Source organism: Neolamprologus multifasciatus, chromosome 22, assembly GCF_963576455.1.
Source record: "Neolamprologus multifasciatus chromosome 22, fNeoMul1.2, whole genome shotgun sequence".
Lineage (NCBI taxonomy): Eukaryota > Metazoa > Chordata > Actinopteri > Cichliformes > Cichlidae > Neolamprologus > Neolamprologus multifasciatus.
The window spans coordinates 7,688,827-7,708,926 of NC_140459.1; the positions used below are offsets into that span (position 1 = coordinate 7,688,827).

The window sequence follows — 20,100 nt, forward strand, 5'->3', positions numbered from 1 at the left end:
CACAGCCCCATCGTGTAGGTTAAATACTGTGCCAATAGCCCCTCACATGACCACTGATTCCAGCTTTAGGCCCAGCAGAGTCAGCACCGGTCCTGTTTTTAATGGAAATGCATGGAAGCGGTCCTAGACTGGGCAACAGTAGCACGGTGGTGGGAAACAGGCATTACAAATCACACTCATGGGTCCATTTCTGAAAATTGACAACCATTAGCGAAAGTTAAAAAAACAAAAGTCTTCCAGCACCAAACCGCACTGACATAATGCCGCATAGCAAACTTTAAACGTTCAACCGCAGGGTAAAAGAGGACAGCATGTTTTTGTTCTTGTGGGGGATTAAATCACACCGGATCATGTCATTGTTTGGTTTTGAGTTTCATTCACACCGGCTTGCCTGAAGCTTTTTGTAAGACATATTTAAACCCTCCATAGATGCTCTGGCAGGTTGAGCTCAGGTGACTCACTTTAGCACTAATTTAAGTCAAGTTTTCACTTTGTGTTTTTGGCCTTTAGGAGCCTGTTTTTGAGCCAGGGTGGAGCTCAGGTAGAACAACAACGATCCGACACATATTCAGATTGTGCCTTCAGACTGCTCCGGATCATCTTGCTGCTTCTCGGCTGGACCTGCTCCAAGACTGACAGCCAATACTCGAGATGCAAGTGTGGGCCAGCAGCGGAAACATTGCACCTTTAGCCTTAATTGTAATTGGACTGGACTCCTATCAGAGTGCTTCACAGCTGAGGTACTGAATCCAGCAAGTAGGCAGGCTGCTCAGTCCACCTGGAGTTCAGTGAGTTTGATGAGTGATTGCAGGTTTTTCCTGGCTCTGAATCAACCTCTGGTACCTGTCTACCAAGTAAACATCAGCAGTTTACAGTTTTCTGCCATTTCTAAGCATTCAATGAGTAACGTGTACTGTAACACTTGACTAAATTAACCCTAATGACTTTAATGAACTACACTAAAGTGCTGGTGGTTTTCCTTTTAGAGAGCACCAAGCCTCAATTTAAACAGAAAAACACTGTTTGACATCTCATTTAATGCAATTTAAATTTAGTGTAACGCTTAAATGAAACTAACTTACACAAAACAGGTAATCAGGTGAAAAGTAAGACATGGAAACAAAACTCAGGTTTATATCTTTTATTATTAAGAGAAAACAGCGCATCTCTCCTCTGGACTGCAGACTGCCCTCTGCTGGATGAGTTCTGGTACTGCTCCGCCACCTGAGAAACAGAAATGAGTTATTAGACTTAAGTGCTGCAAACAAGATATTTCACAGTGTGTTTCTATTCAAATGTTTAAAAAGAAAAAACAAACAAAACAAAAAACTGCGCACGCACATTTCACATCCATGTTTTGAAGGACGAACTGCACATGAGCCAGCCTGGAGGTCATCCTGGCGTCCTGTTACAGTGAACTTCCTCCAGCTTTGACATTTTACAAGACAATCTTCATTTTCCCTACAACACAGAAACAAACAAATATATCAGTGATGTTTGACTTGTGTCACGTGACAAACAAAGTAACTCAGGAGTTTTGTCATAGCAGCCTCACAACCAACATAACAAAATGCCAAACACTCAAAGGTAAGTTTCTACATAAGATGCATTACAGTGCTGCAGATGATATTTTACATGTTTGGAAGTTTAGCAGACACACTGCATTTCTCCAACACTTACGGTGGTAAATCCATGCAGATCCTCAGCCTCCCTCTAATGGTCGAGGATCCTGCAGCAAGAGACAGACAATGAGAGCCTGACAGTGGACTGATCACCAGTTTAACTCAAACACTACTCACTGTGGTTGCAATGCATAAACACACAAAAGTGAGAGCCTGTGTGTGTGTGTAGGTGTATGTGTTGTATATGCTGTATGTCATGTGACAGATGTTTAAAATAAAATGAGTTAGTTCTAACATAAATTAGAAGTAAATCATGTGTGTGAGGGTAAGTAAAATGTGTGAATGAATGAAGTGTGTGCATGTGTATGCATGTTTGTTACTGAAGGGCATCTCAGCACCAGAACATGAATAATTTATTAGAAACTGCAGAGAGGACAGACAAATTCATGACAACGTTCGAATCCGTTGCAATCCTTGAGCGGTAGGTAGGTCCATCTGTTACAAAGCCATGTGAAGCTGGACTTTCATACTGACACATCAGGTGTTTTACTGCAAAGGTACCCCAAACTGGAGCTACACCATAAACCTAGCACTGACGAAGCCGTGGTCGTTTTCAGTGTCAGTCTTTCGGACTCTGGGCAGGGCCCTTTCTGAAGAGGCCATTACAGGACTGAAGGGTAGTTCTGGCATCACACTCCAACAGGATATAAGGAAGGATTGTAGCCAATCAGGACTCAGAGCATGGTTAGAAAATGGATCACAGTGCAGAGATGAAATCATCACAGCCGCCATTGGCTGAACAGTCTAGCCACAGCTCGAGAGACTCAAGGGCAGCGGAGCCCTACAGAGATGAGAGATCTAAATACAAGCAACATACGAAACTGCCACAGTCTTCTTGTGTACATTTATTCAAATGGCTGGCTGGTCAGTGCATGATATGCCATTCATGAGTCATAGGAAGGAATGAGGAATAAGAGGTACTGAGAGAAGAAAGGAAAAGTTCCATTTGAAGCTGATCACTGGACACACTCTTTAAAACGATTGTCCAAATTTCCTCCGACAAACCACGCAACCATCAGTTTGTTCCTAAAAACAGTGTTGGAGAATACAGATTGTATATATACACACACAATGGACTGAGCATCGCTTTTAAATGTGAAGCTAATATGGGAGTGAATTAAATCTGCTTTGTTTCTAATGGCCAGCAGGGGGCAACTCCCGATTACAAAAGCCAGACTCAATGAAGTCAAGAAAACAATACTGCACCTAATTTTATGACCTCAGCAAATAATTTTCTTTTGAGTTTGAAGTACATTAGGCAAAGAAGAATATGGTGATGTACCCTAAGGTTTTGAGTGTGTGAATGTGTGTGTTTTTTTAATTTAAATATAGATTAACCCATATCTTGTGTTAAGTGCACCCTTCACCTGAAAGTGTCTTTATTCAGCAACCAGATACAATAAAAGACACCCAGGAGTGTGATGTTCAGCTAGGCTTTCACCCTGCCGGTACATTTTAAAATATTGTTTGCAAAAGGGAGAATGACGATTAATTTCAGTGAATACAGACATGCGTTACTAACCTATCTACAGTTAGCATCATGCCCTTTCAAAAGCTAAAATGGTGATGTGTCATTTCATAGCTCAAATTCCCAGCTTCAAAACAACAGTTTTCTCACTAGTTTTACACCGAATTCATTCCACAGATAAGAAGCAGCAAACTGTCTTGATGCAACTAAAATCAGATTGCCAACAAACACTACGTAACTTAAAGCCCAAATGCTCTACATGATGAAATGGTACAGTATAAACTTTCATGCTCGTTCTGTTTAAAACAGATTACTGAAACATGAGTGGTCCTTTGTAAAAACAGTGCACATTTGTGTTTCTATTTGCTCCACATACACAAGTCTGACCAGTTATTTATGCACAAAATTGTAAAAGTATTGTTATATATTTTTAAGAGAAAAAAAAACTACCAACTTAGAAAGGTTGGGGAGGTGGTGAAAGCATCACTGCATGCTATAGGCCCACCCAGGGTGACCTGAACAGTATGTGACGTCTTAAATATAGCACTTTCACAGATAAAAATCAAAGTGCTTCACAATAAACCCTAAAATATACATATAATAATAATAATAATAATAATAATAATAATAATAATAATATGAAACAATGGAAACACTTTATAAAAGCTTGTTTGTATAAAAATGTGTTTTGAACCCAATACATGGGACCAACAGTAACCTCTGACCTGAAGTGACCGGTAGGATGTTTCAATAGGTCAGAGATATACTGGGGAGCTTCACCATGTAGAGCTGTTCAGTTAAAACTAAAATTTTAAAATGAAACCTAAAATTTACTGGCAATCAATGAAGAGACGCCAAAACCCAAGGGATGTGTGACCGTGCCAGTTAAAAGTCTTGCCACAGCATTCTGTACAGTCACTTCAACACTTCAAAGACCCAACCCAGTACCAATACAATCGGTATGTCATTTCAGACAGGCAGAGAGGGCGAGGGGGTCAGGAGTAGTGCTGATAGAGGGTTCAAAGATAAAAGTGCTGCTTACACAGTGTGAAAGTACTTTTCATGACTGATTTTAACTGCATTGCGACTGACTGAGGATGTGCTGATGAAAGGCCACTGGGTGTTTAACAGTACTATTACTTGATCGAAGCAGGAATAGATTAACTGCAATCAGAAAGCACTAAGTATTTCAAAACATAAAAAACAAAGTTATGGCCAAAGCAGAACAGTTTCTCATAGTATTTTGCCTCTGGTAGAGCTGGGCTTTGGTTGTCCCCCCCAGTTTGTTGCTGCAAACACCCTGCCTTTTTCCAAACTAATCACTTTCAAATATAAGTTTTCGAGAAAAGGAAACAAAATGCAAAACATCATGTACGGTTGTAGACAAGACTTCTGCTTTTTCCACTTAGGAGCTTAAATGTACCAGGCAATACTTTAAAAAAAAAAAGCAGAATACCTTTCATTTCAGCGCTGTGTTCCATATATTTGAATCCACACAAACACTTGTTTTCATGCACACATACAGAGGAGCCAAAGTACTACAACCACACACACACACTCCACAGGCTACAGCAAATCTATTGCCAAGAAGTATGAAGAGAGATCTGCACTGTGATGCCATTCTTTGAAAGTGTGATGCCAGAAGCCCTGAAGACATCACTGTGAGCAGTGACGTGGAATAAGAAGACAGAAGAGTTAAGTCATGGGACAACTGTGCATCTTGCATTATAAACATGGATGGGACACTTACCTTACTTGTTCAGCTGATCTGTGTAAGCATACCTCTGGCTGCAGTGCAAACAAGTCCAGGCTTTACTGTCCACTGACATCTGCAGAACTACTCATCGTCAATGTAACCCAACTGCAGAGAAGAGCCTCTACTGTGGACTGGGGCAGCTTGTCTTTGACAAGCTGGCTGACAGCAGCTAATGCACCTCTTTTACCCAAAGACATGAAACACGCACAACCAGACAGGCACAACAAGCCGCTGCCTCTTCAACCGTAAGACAGCATCGAACTTCCTGCCTCACTCAGGTATGTGAGCTTGATCGGTCTGCTGGTGTAGCTCTTACTATTATGGTAATTCAGACAGAACTGAGGAGATTATGTGCTGGAGTAAAAAGTTGTTACATAAAACTTGAGTCACAATGTAAAGTGTGGGGATGTAACAGTCAGTGAGGTATATTTTTGGTAGAGGCAACAAAAACTAACAAAAGTCAAAATTATCCTATGAGCAGCCTCTTTTTTTTTTCTAAATTAAAAGTTGGCCATAATTCTTACTTTGACAAAAGAAACTCAATTGAGAATAAAGAGAAATACTTTCCCATATTTGGGGAATGATTTCATCATAAAAAGGTTTAAACACTAGCAATAATTAAATTACAAAAAAAACTCCTGAATAGAGGACAACTGAACTGTCAGAATAGGTATTGTTTGTTGTGAGCACTCATGTTTCAGTTAAATATAATGTTTAAATATAAAATATGTTGTGTGAGTTAGCACAGAGTTCTGGCTGAGCTTTTTAGGAATACTCCTACCAGAGTTTATGGCCAATGCATACCTGGTGTACAGCAAACATGTTCTGGAAAAGAAAATGACTTTCTGCTCCTTAACAAGTTAGGCAGAATCACATTATAAGAGTGTATTTAGAATCCTAATGGTGTGACTGTCAATGCCATCAGAAAAAAAAAACCATCTTACTACTGAACCAAGAAAAAGACCTTGGATTGGATTGCACTGAAGAAATACAATAAAAGTTTCTAAAGATGTTAAAAGCTGAGCTCAGTGAGCTGTGAAACACAAGAACTACATGTAGTCGAAGTGTAACTAGTACACAGTGAGATTTTTTGATTTTAGTCCAACTGGAAAAATGAGTTAAACATGAGGTTAGAGGCTGTGAGCTACTTGCCCCTAGAGTAATACTTAAAACTGGTTCTGGATTCAGCTCACTGTCTAACAGATGGCATTAATTTTTATCTATTAAGCCAAAGAAGAAAAAAAAATGTAGCAGTAAAAGTAAGATTGTATGTGGATATCACTGGTACGGGCAGTCTTTTTCCTCCTACAGAGAAACATATACATGTTAGCACTTAACGTCACACACGTACCGTTACACCCCTAGAAGGCAACAGGTCATTTTTCCCACCATGAACCTTAATTAGTTGCTATATTGATCACACCTGTGCTGTGTCATCATTAGACAATTGTTAAAGCTGTTAAGAGTGACTGTCAAAAAGTTTGATTTCCATTTATGAAGAGTCTGATTACTGCAGTGTTTCACTTGCCTGTGGCTGCGACTTTACTTGAATGTCAAAGCTTTCCATTGTCACCACAATTCCAGTCAAAAACACCTATAAAGAGGCATCGATTTCAGAACTCAAATGTTGAGTAAATGTGTTCCTCTTTTGCTTTTATAATTCCACTGCCAAACTTGTCCATTTTTACAACATGGAATCCATGTATTTGTGTAATGTAACTTGCTTTGGTTTGATAGCGCTGTATAAGCAAGCATCACAGCTATTTTTACTTGAATACATTAAAACATGTAGGCAATATCAAACTCAGTTCAGTTTCAGGCCTCAGTAATTACCGTCTTTTGAGTTAAATGTTGAAAGTCTCTTAATCTTAAAGAGGAACTAGAACAAGTTGTGTTATTTCTTTCATATATAAAAATGTAACAAATTCACATGCTCTTCTTAAAACGTAAATTTTAGAATTAATTTATACGAGTCAAATGCTTCAAACTGTCCTCAATACATTTTACAGAATACTTTCTACTTCTGTCTCTTTTTAGTTGTTATCTGGAATCTATCAACTGTGACCAGTACAACTAAGAACCTTAAAGTCCTTCCAAAGGTGGCAAATAAGGATAAAGAAAAATCTGAGGACTCTTAAACGGACCTTAAAGACAGAAGACCTAGCTTGAAGATAGAGTGAATTGCATGGCTGCAAAAACAGTCAGTATAATATGCCCAAGACAAAGTGGAACACAAAAATGTGGAGTGGGTAACCGGGCCCCTTTAAGAATGTCAAGGGTTTATTTTCATGTCAAAATAGCAGAAAGGGATTTTTTTCTGCATTAAAGTATAGCAACTGTAAATATACAATAGACATAAATATAAGAATTTTCCTTAAAACGGTGTACTTGTGCGAGAGCAATAGCCAAATATATAAATCCCCAAATATTCTAACCTACAGTCCAAGCTATAGAGCCACTATTATCTGATCACTCTGGTCCTTTAGAGTGACACAGTTTCATTTACAAAACCGCTCCAACAGAAGCTACAGACTCTCAATGTCTTGGCTTGGTAACTTCCTTTTCATAGTCCAACACCTTAACAGATGGTCAAACCTGTTAAAGAAAAACAAGTTGTACACAACACAGACAACGTTACAAAGTTCAAAATGCACACTATGTTATTAAGAAGTAAAAGAACTATATTTAAGCCAGTAAAATGTAATTTTAATCTAAAAGCAGTGATGCATTTCTAAATGTTTTACCTACAAGGAAAGTGATGTATAAAGGGCATATTTTAAAGGTACCTACATACCTTTGATTGCAGATCTAAACTGTTTCCTAAATGTTGGAGATTATTTGACTTCCAACATCCTTTTTCAGTTAGTTATGTCACAACTACTCTGAGGAATGTTTATTTTAATCTGAAAATCCAGTCATCTGTGCATACAGTCAGAGAAAAATTCAGAGTGCATGCCACTGTGCTAAAAAGGAATCATTAGTCTAAAGAATGAGGAAAAGTTTGGCAAATACATCTGTACAAATAACTATTAGTTATAGGATTTGGTTATTTTACAATGAAAAACGCTCATCCAAAATTGACCATTTAATACGAGCGTATAAACCATGTAGACAGGCGTTCTCTTTGTAAAATATATTTTTAAAAAAAAAGCTGGCATAACAATCCATCATTAAGATGTAGTGTTATGTGAAAATTATACTCAAAGCATTAATGTTGCAAAGAACAATTAGTGCCTTAAACCTATGTCGTTATTCTTTTGAATATTTAGAAATAACCGACCAACACAAATTTAGTGTTGTGGACTTTAAAGGCATTAAATTCCATTCCCACATCAGATCAATGAGTTATGATATTTCTGAATGCCTTTAAGTGTATTTGTAGATATTAATCTGCAATATATTAATTACAATTTCTTGCATTCCATTGTGGATTACTATTTTTGAAACTTTTTTCAAAATTGAATAAGAAAATATACACTAAATATTTGAAGTACACAATATTGGATAAAATAAGAAGTTTTCTAATTCACCAGGAATGCTACAAGGATGGATTAGAATCACAATCCAGTTGACTTCCCAGGGGTTTGACTACCATATCACAATGACAAACATCTAATTAATGTACCTCATTAGACTACTCTCTTGGAAGGAATCATGTACTGTATGTACAGGATTAAATAGGGATTATATCTCACTACTTTCACTAGTTTCAGATCCAGCGTTTGAGTTTCTTAGCTACAGCTTTTCCAAGTCCTCACTACCCAGCCACACTTCAGCCACAGTCCATTATCTTTAAAGCCGTCCATACCTGTTAAAGAAAACATGTACATAACACAAACACAAGTAACATTTGAGATAAACACTCCTATATATCCTTCCCATTACTGAATGCATCCACACATCCAAATCTTCTGTGCTGTGGCCATTTCAGGTTTGTTTTGTGGGATTCTGGGATGCCACATGATAGGAGAAGACATTAAAGTTAAAATCCTTACCTTCATTGCATGTTTGATTATGTGAAGGACATTAACAGGTGCACTAAAAATATTTGATTTTTGATGTCTTATGTAATCCATGTTTAAATGGATGACATTTTCTTCTACATGAAGAAAAAACAGAAAAGGCTACAATGATCAATCAGCTAGTTGCTGTGTGAGGTCAGCAATTAACCAGCTTCCACCAACTACAAAATTATAACTAATGTTGAATGAAAAATACTTTCAATGATTCACAGAATGTCAAAGTTAAAGCTAGTGGAATAGAACAGAGCCAAGTTAATACACGCAAAAAATAAAATCTGCTTAATAACAAAAGTTGAAATGATTAAAAGATCAAAATTACTTACATTCACTTTTCAGGCCATCTCTTACCAGACAACTCTGACAAAAGCTTGTAAAGGTAGGCTTGTGAATGGAGGAAGGTGTCCATTTAATTATGGCACTCAATTTTGGTTGGGCCATCCTTACATTATTACTGTTTGAGCAGTCCCACAATTAGAAAAAAAAAAAAATTGGACTTCTTGTCTCTTGATCTCGTGCTGTGTTTGGAGATAATGTGAATATCCTAATAGTACAGGATATTATTGCCATTAAAGTCATTAATGCAGGTACAGCTAAACATTTCTGCAGAGATGGAGAATGGGTTCTCCTGAACGTAACCCAATCTGTCATACAAGTCAGTCTGAGAAGGGAATAGTGATAAATTTACCACAAACAAGGCAGGTCCTCGGAAAAAAAACAGCACACGAGTCCTGTTGACAAAGTTGATACAATAGCCTTGGAGTCTCTAGTTTTAAATGAGATAGTAGTGCTGGTTTGTCAAAAGTTAACTGATACACAAGAACATATCAGTGAAATAGGAAAGATGCAAATCAGACTGTCGTTTAAGCCCACTGCACACATCCATGCGGTTTTGAAAACTAGGGCATCCTATGCGCTCTTACAAAGGGACTTATTGTCTTTGTGCTGCTCTAGCAAAATTAGAGCTTTATAACTGAAAATTATTTTCCAAAATCCAACAGTGACTCAGTCATTTATGACGTCACAGTCTGAAAAGTCAGATCTCTGATGAACCATTGGTTGCTAGTTACTAGACTTTTAGAAATTCTAAGACTTGACATACGTTTCCAAGTATGGATGTTCCAAGGCGTTTAAGTATAGTATGGACATATCTGATGTCAAGATTTGCCACTGGACTTCCCCAAAGATACATTTTACACACAAACTTTTATAGACCTATAATATGCCTCAAGTCCGTCCATAACCATTATTGACTACATTTACATACAATTTTATTACTTCAACTGATGCAGAAACGTGGTGCTGTTTGAACTACTACTACTTAAAGTTAACCTAAACACCTTAAAGAACCTATAGGAGTCCAGAATCACATCAGTGCACACTTATTGAAACCTTCATTATTATCAAAATTAATCCTTTACATAACGATACAGAAACCGCTACAATTTCATCCCAATTTAACAACATCATTCATTTTTATAGATGGTGGCATTTGCTTTGTGCATTTTTTATGACAGTTATCCTTCTGAAAGAATGCCTCACAAATGCTTGAAATGCTAGTAATAACAGAATGAACTGCATGTAAATGTAGTCAATAACTCCAGCTTCCAAACATGCACACAAGGACACACACTTGAGTGGATTTTGCCTGTCTAAGACAGACTGTGCGGTTTCAGCACTATGTTTCTGTAAGACCACTGTTAGTCACACAGTATTACACAGGTTTTCTCAAAGGTTCCATGTGTGATATTTCTTCTGTCCTGAGCCAAGACTGTAAAAGCAGAGTTACTCATTGAATGCAACATAACTCAGAAAAGGCCTCTCCTAAAAACCAAGAAAAAGCCTAAAAGTTCCCTTTTTCAAAAAATAAAAGGAAACGTACTTGTTTGAAAACAGGGTTATAATAGCAGAGCCACCCTGCATTATTAAAAATAAATGAAGTTCTTTAAAATGAGACTGTGACCATTTTAATAACAGATTTATAAAAATGAATCTTAACAACTTTTTCTTAAAAAAAAAACAAACAACTGCAAATGCTATCGCTAATTTACAGGAAACGTAAAAATATTAAAATGTGTTAAATCTTATTTTAATTAACTTTGCAATGATCTGGAGAACCCTGTTCAACACTGCTTCCCAGTCTAGAGTCTTTTTAAGTAGGTGTTAAATATATGATTATTCCTTTGATAAATAAGTATTTTTACAATATATTTCAATGTGGGAATTTGCTGATTAAAGCTATGTCGTACTTGCAGCTAATTTCTGTCATACCACGAGTTAATTCTTTTCAGACTGTGTACGCATCACTGAACTAAAGCGGACAGGACTTGAGAAAATAACACATAGAATCTTTAAGAGCTAATGTGGCAGAGGTAACCACATTATTCAACTTCCGCAAACAGCCCATTGCTGCTTTCTGAACGTACTACACGGTTCATTTTTAAGAATAAAAGGTTAAAGGTTTTTCCTGATTGAACCAATGTCTCTTTATTATAGTACATGCGTTGACTCCAAATGCATGGCACAAAACACAGCCATAGGAAGTTCAGAAAAAATGTTACAGTTATCACTTCACGACGACTCACAGAGCATAACACATCTTAAAAAAAAAAAAAATTATACATGGTCAAAAAAGAACAACTGGATCACCTAAGAGTAACTTCTCTTTTCAGACTAGAGACAAAGTAAAAAATGAAAATATTGACTTTCAATAACTGAGTAAATTGGCTAAAATGTTGTAACAATTTAAACTTAAATACAAGAAATTCGAATCAACATTTTTGTTTTTAGAGAAAAACTGTACAAATGGTGCTGCCGGAAGCATCAAAAGAGCAGCGTTTAAAAACGGGGTTTCTTAGCAGGACCATCAAACTCCTCGCGGACCCTGCCATACCCAGGGTTACCAGGACCCATTCCCCTCGCACCACCCGGAGTGAAGCGCTCATTGCGCTGTTGGGTGTCAATGTGCCAAGGAGGCAGACAGGAGGGTGGTAATAAGGGTCAGTGCATAAGCACACAGTTCATGTCCATATGGAGATGTGTAAAAAAGGTATGGCACAGGTGTGATTTGTTTTATATTGTGAGTGGTTTACAAAAGAACCAGCAGGAGACACATCCGGAGAAACCGTTCGTTCCAATATGAAGGTCCACAGGTGCCACAGGTAACATACGGAAAAGGAAGAGAGGGTAATGCTTTCGTTAGTCAGTGCCTACCTAGTGTGGTCTCTTCTCCAGTGCATGCCAAGATTAGGCCGGGCATTAATGACAGCTGGCCATCTACTAGTTAATGGCAACAGATACATGCCTAAACTTCTGAGAGGCGGCATGAAAATAGGACGCTAAAAATATATTTCTGACATGAGGTTTAACCTCATATTTCTAGTCATTTGTTACAGCCAGAATCCAGATTGCCTTAGAAAATGTTGCATATACACACAATTTGGTGGCATCATGACTAATATTGTAAACTGTATGACTTGTGTGATCTTAAACATATCTATAAATCTGCTGCCCAGGTATCACAAAAGGGTATGGTAACTTTTAATGTGACTACAAAGTATAGGAACTACCAGAAATGTGTGGTCTCTCAGACAGAATGAGTATATTCGTAGTGTAAGACATTTTTCCAATAAGTAAGCAGTTCATTAATATTTACCATCAATGCTAATTCAGATAACTTCTGTGAAACTAAAAGTGTCATTCTAGAAATCCAGCAGAATAGCTGAAATTTTCATTTGCAAAATGAGGCTAACAAAGAACAACTAAGGTAAGGAGAATAAAGTGAGGTAGTCAGATTGCAGAATATAAATATTATCTTGAAGTGAATGAACCTTCTGCTCATTTTACTAAACTGAAATTCAGACTGTCAGGATCACTTCCAACAGGCTTAAAACTCAAACTAATGGTCTTTAAAAGACCATTCATTTGAACTATTCAAAAGCAAATTGTGCTCTAAATTTTAAAGAAGTAAATACTTTTCTAGACGAGTAATAAATGAAATACAGGTTCATGTTTTCAAGTCAAAATTAAGATGTCTTTAAGCACGAAGAATTTCTTTTAGAACTCATTTTACAACTATGAGCAAAAAAGTATCAAGGTTATGAGCAAAATTTTTTTTTAATCAAAGAATAAAGTCTGATAGAGTTTTGATTTTTGTGCTTTTTGTCGTTAATAACACAAATTAAGGAAATTCACAGGAACAGTATCTTTCCCACCCCCCAAAAAAGAAACTGTTTTTTTTTTTTTTTTTTTTTGCTGTTAACCAGAATCAGACAGCAATAAAGCAAAAATAAAATAAAATAAAATGGAAAATTTGGCTCTCTGAGCACAAGCCAAGTGTTTAGTTCTATTGCAGAAGAGAAGCCAGTTGTTCATCTCCAAAACTAGGCAACTCACAAATGCAAGAAAGTTGAGATGGCCAGAGCACACTACGGGCCAGGGAAAAAATGCATGTGTTTGACTTTGGGGCGAACTGTCCCCCCTTTAATTCCTACTACTGTGAGCTTCAGGTGTTTTTTTGGGGGGGAAATAAACCAAACACATTCTAATATTACAGCAGAGCCCACTCTCCAGGTGTGCTGACTTGTTCTTAAAAAGTGGCTAACCAATTTCTGTTTAGGTAAAAGCCATTAGATTCCCAACTTCACATGCTCTAGTACTGACAGTCTTCCTTTGATATGACCATTTCAACTATTTAGTGCAGGATGGGTCATGTCATTTTTAAATGGCAGCTTTACACCTTTCTAATTTCCCATCAGACCAATACCCAACCCTCTGACCGTGTACCTACCCAAGTTAGGTGGGTTTGCTGCAAACAAAAGTGCATAACTTTATAAAAGTAAATTGAACTCCATGAAGCAAGCAATTCTAAAGTGTATTTAAAATGCCTTAAGGCAGGTATGTCAAACTCATTTTATACCGTGGGCCACATAACCCACTTTGAAGTGGGCCTTACCAAGAGACTCTTATTTCCGTCAGTCTAAGTTAGCTTAATTACACATGAGCTACCCATTATAAAAAACAAATGTCAATAGGCCTCATGTTTGACACCCCTGCATTAAGATCTAAATTAATGGACTGTTATTAAGACTTTTTTTGGTAACAAGTCTTAATAATACAGAAACCCTATTTTTAAGTTCAAGCATTACTTTTTATTCAGGACTATAGAACCTTTTTATCCATCAACTGTAATACAGAAACGAATGACTTCAGGTCTAAATTCTGCCAGAAACAAAAATCCCAGGCTCGGTCCAGTTTTCAGCGACATCATCTGAACAAAGTCACAAGGCTACGCCAGCCCCCATCAGTTAATCATGCTGTAATCTTTGTCAAACTCAAAGCTTTACACCGTCATCAGGCACTAAAAGAGTTATAAGGTTTCAAAGCTCAATTACAAAAAGAGATACTGATGAGAAGGTAAAGGTTGCTGGTCCAGAAGTTTTCCACCACACTTCAACGCCCCCCCCCCCCCCCCTCAAAAAATATAATTAAATACATTTAAGGGTGGAAAAAAGGAAGCCTGTTCACACACAACTTCAGTTCTCCTGATAGACAAATGAGGCATGAAATTGGTAGTAGAAAAATGGGAAATTTTTAAAATATAAAAATAAAAAAAATAATACTGGATACCAATGCTCTCCTCAGTCAAGAAAACGTGCCTGTCCAGCTCACATAAGACAGGGCTTGCAATAGCAGTCCACTACACAAACAGCATGATAGGAGTGAGCAGAGCCAGCAAAGTTTTTCTACAGCTGTTTGAAACACACTGAGATGATCATTTAGTGCAAGCTGACGGTTTTATAGCTTAAAAGCAGTAATGGCTTGTGGGACTATTAACTGAGGGGGCTCGGCTTGCTACTGAAAAAGGAAAACAAACAAACCCTATAAAAGCAGTGAGCATGTGTCACATTCAACAACCAGAAAGCCATCCAGTGATAGCTGAGAACACAAATCACTCATTCTGCCATCCTGCTTAGACAACTGGACATCGTGTTAACACGAAGAAAGGAAGAAAAAAAACAAAACAAAAACACGGCTGGGAGTCTCCAACCAAAGGGAAAGCCAAACAAAACTATATTAACTACTGAAATTCCCACAAGTGGGATACATTACCATTTCGTTGCCCATCAGGCCTCCTGGTCCTCCCATTCCCTGCTGACTCTCAAACCCAAGCCCGCTCATAGAGAATTTCTGTGAGGATCCACCAAAGGACATATCTAAAGAGCAAACAGGAAAACATGTTAGGTATTCATACAGCACATGAATTAAAAATACCAACGCTACCCCTCAGCCTCCTACTACACACCCCTATTTATCCATTTCAAAAGTTGTATGTCTCCAACTTAGGATTTGACTCCATGCTGCCTGCCCATCTGCATGACGACAATACCCCACCAGTCTTTTATGGCTGAGGAGTAAAAACTCAGGTACATCCTGCGTAAAGCTGCCTCAACAGAATTTCAAGAGCTATAACACTCGCATAGATACTGGTCTGAATACTGATACTGATCTAATATTTGACTCAGCTATCAGCAGCTTTACAAGCTACAAGCTAACATAGCCAGCTGTCATTTAGTTGCTAGGGGGAAATGTAATGTAACACGAATGAAGTTGACACCAAAGCAAGTACCAGTTTAGAAATGTTTAACACCTGCTACCCCCAACAGCTTCTATTTGCATGCTTGCAGAAGTTGTTTTTTTGTTTGTTTTTAAATACACTACTGACAAGCCTACACATAGAGCACTGACGTTGTTTGTACATTTCCTACCAAATCTGGTCTAACAAAATCAAGTCTTCCCTTCCCTTCCTGCATTTTTATTTTTTTTATTTATTTTTTTTTTACACAGACCTACTTTATGAGCTTCCTTCATACTTTACATTTAGATTTTATTGTTTTAGCTCTCTTTTTAATTTTACTTTTTCGTCTTATGGAATTATTCTACCTTTGTGTCATTTTTAAATCATGCTGGACTATTTTGTCCATTTTATTTCACTAAACTCTACTTCTACTTAAAATAAATAGAAGCTAATTTATTACAGAATGTTTAATACTTCAGTTGCTGTAAAGAAGGAATAGGCTGGAATTGTCTTTTTGCAACTTATGCAACACTGTGCATTTCTTCATCTAATGCCTAAAATGTTTGGGTCAACTTTATAGCCACTGTGGTGTCTGGATTTCTGTCATGATTTCTTAATTTAAACAAAAGACACTTACCACCCATGCCCAAAGCTCCACCAGCATGCATTCTCATTTCTCTGTCCCTCTGTAAAACAAAGAAATTAAGATTAATGTAGGCAGTAACTGGTTGTTGAACTGACTGTTTTTGACTCCCAAGTTAAGTTTAACTTACATCCATAAAGCTGCCCATCCTGTAGTTCTCCTCACGCTGACGGCGCATCTGTTCTTCCAACTCTCTCTTCCGAAGCATCTCCTCCTCCTGTCTGCGTCGCTCTTCCTCTTGTCTGTTTAAAAATGCAAGATAATTAGTCAAATGTAGTCCATGTTTTAAGAGAACTCAACACCTGTTCCAAACAACAACCAGCTGCAATTTAATGACATAAAATACCTGAGTTGCATTTCCTTCCTCTTTTGCATCTCCTGATTGTGCATCTCCTCCATACGCCTCAGTTCTTCCTGTCGCCTCAACAGATCTGAATGAGAACACAATGCATTACATTTACAACAGTAGGATAACCCACATCTAATGAGTGACATATATAACAAATTATGAGAATTGCAGGTCTTCCATATCTAAACTTGCCTTGACGGAGCAGATTGGCCTGGTGCTCATGGTAAGCATCCTCCATCTCGCTCTCAAGTTTCTCACGGGCCTCACGCATGTTCTTCTCCACCTGTTGTCTTTGCTGCTTTTCCATTTCATCAAGGGATTTCCAGCGCTTTGCATACTCAAACTCAAAAGTGCCTGGACGGGCAAAGCGAGGAGGCTCCTCACGCTCTCTAAAGACACAAAGACCATAGAGTAGAGTACATTAGATTGACAGGAACATGTCAGCATTCACCTGAGTTACTAAAAATGGCATTGAAAAATCTTCTAAGATAAAACAAATGCAAAGTGAAACTTTAGTTTTACTACACCATACTTCCTCGTTTCAATGATTCAATAGTCGTCAATTTTATACTATATGCAATGGTTTAGTTTTCTGTTGTTTGCCAATGTGGGATTTTACTCAGATTAACATCTGCAGAGCCTCAGAGAAGGTTGACCTTCTAACAGCTGAATCCACCACCCCCACCTTCTCCATCCCACCATCTGCTACTCACAAATAAATGACCTAATGACCCGAAGAAAGTAATTTGCATAATAAAGATGATTGCGTCAAGAGACCAAAATGCACCTGCTTCAAGACCTACTCATAGTTCATTCCACTGGCTATTTTATGGTGGTGTAAGTATGATTAGTGCAACTTAAGGAAAAAATAAGATTTCCCTGCCATCTCCACAATGTTGCACCAAGAAGAACAAACCAGTACTCACGTTTTATATTTGGGGTTCTTCTGTGCCAACTTCTCTGGAAGACCATCTTCACTATCGTACTGCTCCAGAGGCTCGACAACAACAGGCCGAGGAGAACTGCAGAAGGTGAAATACAATTCTTTTTAAAAAAAAGAAAAGACAGAAAAAGAGCAAGGGCTTCAAGAACCTTTTACAAATCTCTTCCAACTCAAATACCCCCCTTCTACTCAACTAATATAATTTGACTTACGTAGTGAGCAGAAAGACCCCCTCGTTGCACCTCTCTAAAGCCTTTCTGGCAGCAGGTCTGGAGGCAAATTCAACAATTCCTCTGCCCGTGGAGCGTCCACGATCATCTACAACCACGATGGCCCTCTCTACCATTCCGAACTGTGAGAAAGCTTCCTCTAGGAGTTCATTGGAAACAAATGGTGACAGATTCTTTACAGACAGCGCTGCAGAGTGTGTAGCAAATCGGACACGCAAGGGTCTGCCCTTCATCGGTGTGTCATCCAGCTCAGCTTTTGCTATCTCTGCAAGTGCCCGAGATTCCTAGATAAAAGAAAAATGTTATTTAAAAGAGTCCCTTTACTTATTACAGTATTACAGAAACCTGTTTCAATTCAAGCGTGTGACCCCTTACCAGTCGGATGAAACCAAAGCCTTTCCCCTTGTTGATAAAGACCTCAGTGGGCTCCCCATATTTTGCAAACATCTTCCTGAAATCGTCCTCTGTGATGTCGTTGGGCAGGTTACCGACAAACAAGCGGCACCGCTGTGTGTAGGACTTTTCACCTGGCTTCAGCAACATGGACAGCGTCGCCTTGAACTCAGCCTAAGAAAAACAAGACCAAAAATTTAAATTCGTATACATATATAGAAAACAGAAAAATATACAAATTATTTGACGCCCAATAGATCATCATTTTCAGATGACTTTTATGTTATGACTTGTGCTCGCGTCCGTATTTGGATGTCCGTTCGCCCATCCCCCTCACTCGCTTTGTGAAGTAAAAGAAAAAAAATCCAACACGGAAAATAATATGAAATAACACTGTCGACAAACTAGTTCACCCAAAATTGTTCAGGTTAACAGATGAAACCCATCACTGAAAATATATTTTTCCTTTTAAAAGCGTTAAAATAGAACTAATTTCTATACTTGAACAAGATGGCCGCTAGCTAAAAGCAATAACGTTGCAGGATGTATTCTTTTATGCACAGCGACTGCCCGCCGGAGCGAGCGCCCGACTGCTTCCCTAATAACTGTAAGGATAACACAAACAACTCCGCCCGACAGGGCTGTTTAAAGTGTCATATCGAGCACTACGCGGCTGCTTTGGCTAGTGTTAGCAGATAGCGACTGCCGACGCCACTTGGGCGTTTATAAAAATGAAGATAAAACCAAATAAAGCAAACCTTAGATTGGCTCTCTTCTGACTGACTTGCGTCAGTGTTCATGGTCTCTCGTGACTGTTGACTGACTTTCATGGCCGGTGGCCCTGTATTTTGGCCTTGTTGAAGTCCTGGTCTCTGGCCTTGTTGAGGTCCTGGCTTCTGGCCCTGCTGGGGTCCCGGTTTCTGGCCCTGCTGCGGTCCCGGTTTCTGGCCCTGCTGGGGTCCTGGCTTTTGGCCCTGCTGGGGTCCTGGCTTCTGGCTTTGCTGAGGGCTTGGTTTCTGACCTTGCTGCGGCCCAGCTGCTTTCGGGCTTGGGTGTGGAGTCGGCTTCTGCTGCTGACCGTTAGCATTTGCCACGGGTGACTTCAGCTGCTGGTTCAGGTTCTTGTTTGCCTGGTTTGGCTGAGGGGAGGTCACGTTAGGTGTGGGTGGTGGTGACTGAACTTTCGGCTGGGGCGCAGGGGTTGTGGATTTCTGCTGCTCTTGTGCCGGTTTCTGCTGCTGTTGCTGCTTAATCGGGCCTTCCATCGTGAGAGCCGGGCCTGGAGTCGGTGGAGGGATGATGGGTAGCGACTGGTTCTGTTGCGGCTTCTGGGGAGTGTTCTGCGATCCTTGGTGTGGTGGTCTGTTGAAGTTGTGCCCCCTCCGGTTTTGATTTTGATTCTGGAAAGGATTATTCCTAAAATTTGGGTTTCCCATAAGCCCACCTCGCATGGGGCCGCCGGGGCCGCCGGGCCCACCTCCTCTGCGCGGCTGGAAATGATTCATTCCAAAGCCGCCACGATTATTGTTGAATCGAGACATTGGTCCTAATATATAGGCAAAAATTATTTTTAAAATACCAAAAGAATTAAAGGTCTACTGCTCAACAACCACCTCCAAAGGCTGTTCGCAGATTCTCAAAATGGCGACCAATAGTTAACGAATTTTCTTTCTTTCTCCAGTACGCAGACGTCTGGCTCCGCCCAGTCCCATTGATTGGTCCGTTGCCCAGGAGGCGGAGTAAGAGTTTTTCGAAGGAGCCAGTCCTGAAATCACCAATTCTGCTCTCTTATGTATGTAAAGAGGCGGCCATTGCTCGAATGAAAGAGCTGTTAAACAACACTCCATCATTGCTCAAAGAAATCTGAAACAATTCGTTGTCACATAGCTATCTGGTTGGTACTGTAGCCTGCACAGTGGAACAACAGTGACTATTGCTGACTTTATGACCCAGATTATGCATAAGAAGGGTATCCTTTTTATATGCATTTCACTTTAAGTTAAAGCACATGAATACACTTTATATATCTGGCCCTTGATG

The 20,100-nt window shown here is 39.0% G+C and overlaps 1 protein-coding gene and 1 long non-coding RNA gene across 3 annotated transcripts in view; one reads left to right on the plus strand and one right to left on the minus strand.

The window, feature by feature from the left end:
• The window catches only part of LOC146492814 (uncharacterized), a 181,421-nt gene that overhangs the window by 42,410 nt on the left and 118,911 nt on the right, over nucleotides 1-20,100 (plus strand). The window lies entirely within an intron of this gene.
• Nucleotides 1,127-19,727, minus strand: sfpq (splicing factor proline/glutamine-rich). 2 transcript variants are annotated; one of them, XM_085149297.1, is made up of 12 exons: nucleotides 18,819-19,727; nucleotides 18,043-18,234; nucleotides 17,650-17,951; nucleotides 17,421-17,516; nucleotides 16,687-16,883; nucleotides 16,492-16,576; nucleotides 16,276-16,387; nucleotides 16,140-16,188; nucleotides 15,037-15,140; nucleotides 1,681-1,729; nucleotides 1,342-1,461; nucleotides 1,127-1,224 (listed from the first exon to the last, which is right to left on the minus strand). In XM_085149297.1, the coding sequence occupies exons 1-10, from the start codon at nucleotides 19,599-19,601 to the stop codon at nucleotides 1,703-1,705; spliced, it is 1,947 nt and encodes a 648-aa protein (XP_085005423.1). In that variant the 5' UTR covers nucleotides 19,602-19,727; the 3' UTR covers nucleotides 1,127-1,224; nucleotides 1,342-1,461; nucleotides 1,681-1,702. The 2 variants fall into 2 exon arrangements, with proteins under 2 accessions (XP_085005423.1, XP_085005422.1); XM_085149296.1 differs by having other exon boundaries at nucleotides 1,681-11,874.

Excerpts from the sequence above, each read along its gene's own strand:
- sfpq (XM_085149296.1), bottom strand. The coding sequence starts at position 19,601 with ATGTCTCGATTCAACAATAATCGTGGCGGCTTTGGAATGAATCATTTC. Across the intron at positions 16,884-17,420 it reads AAGAACCCCAAATATAAAAC|AGAGCGTGAGGAGCCTCCTC; the intron begins GTGAGTACTGGT and ends TTGTGTCTTTAG. Across the intron at positions 15,141-16,139 it reads TGGAGCTTTGGGCATGGGTG|ATATGTCCTTTGGTGGATCC; the intron begins GTAAGTGTCTTT and ends TTTGCTCTTTAG.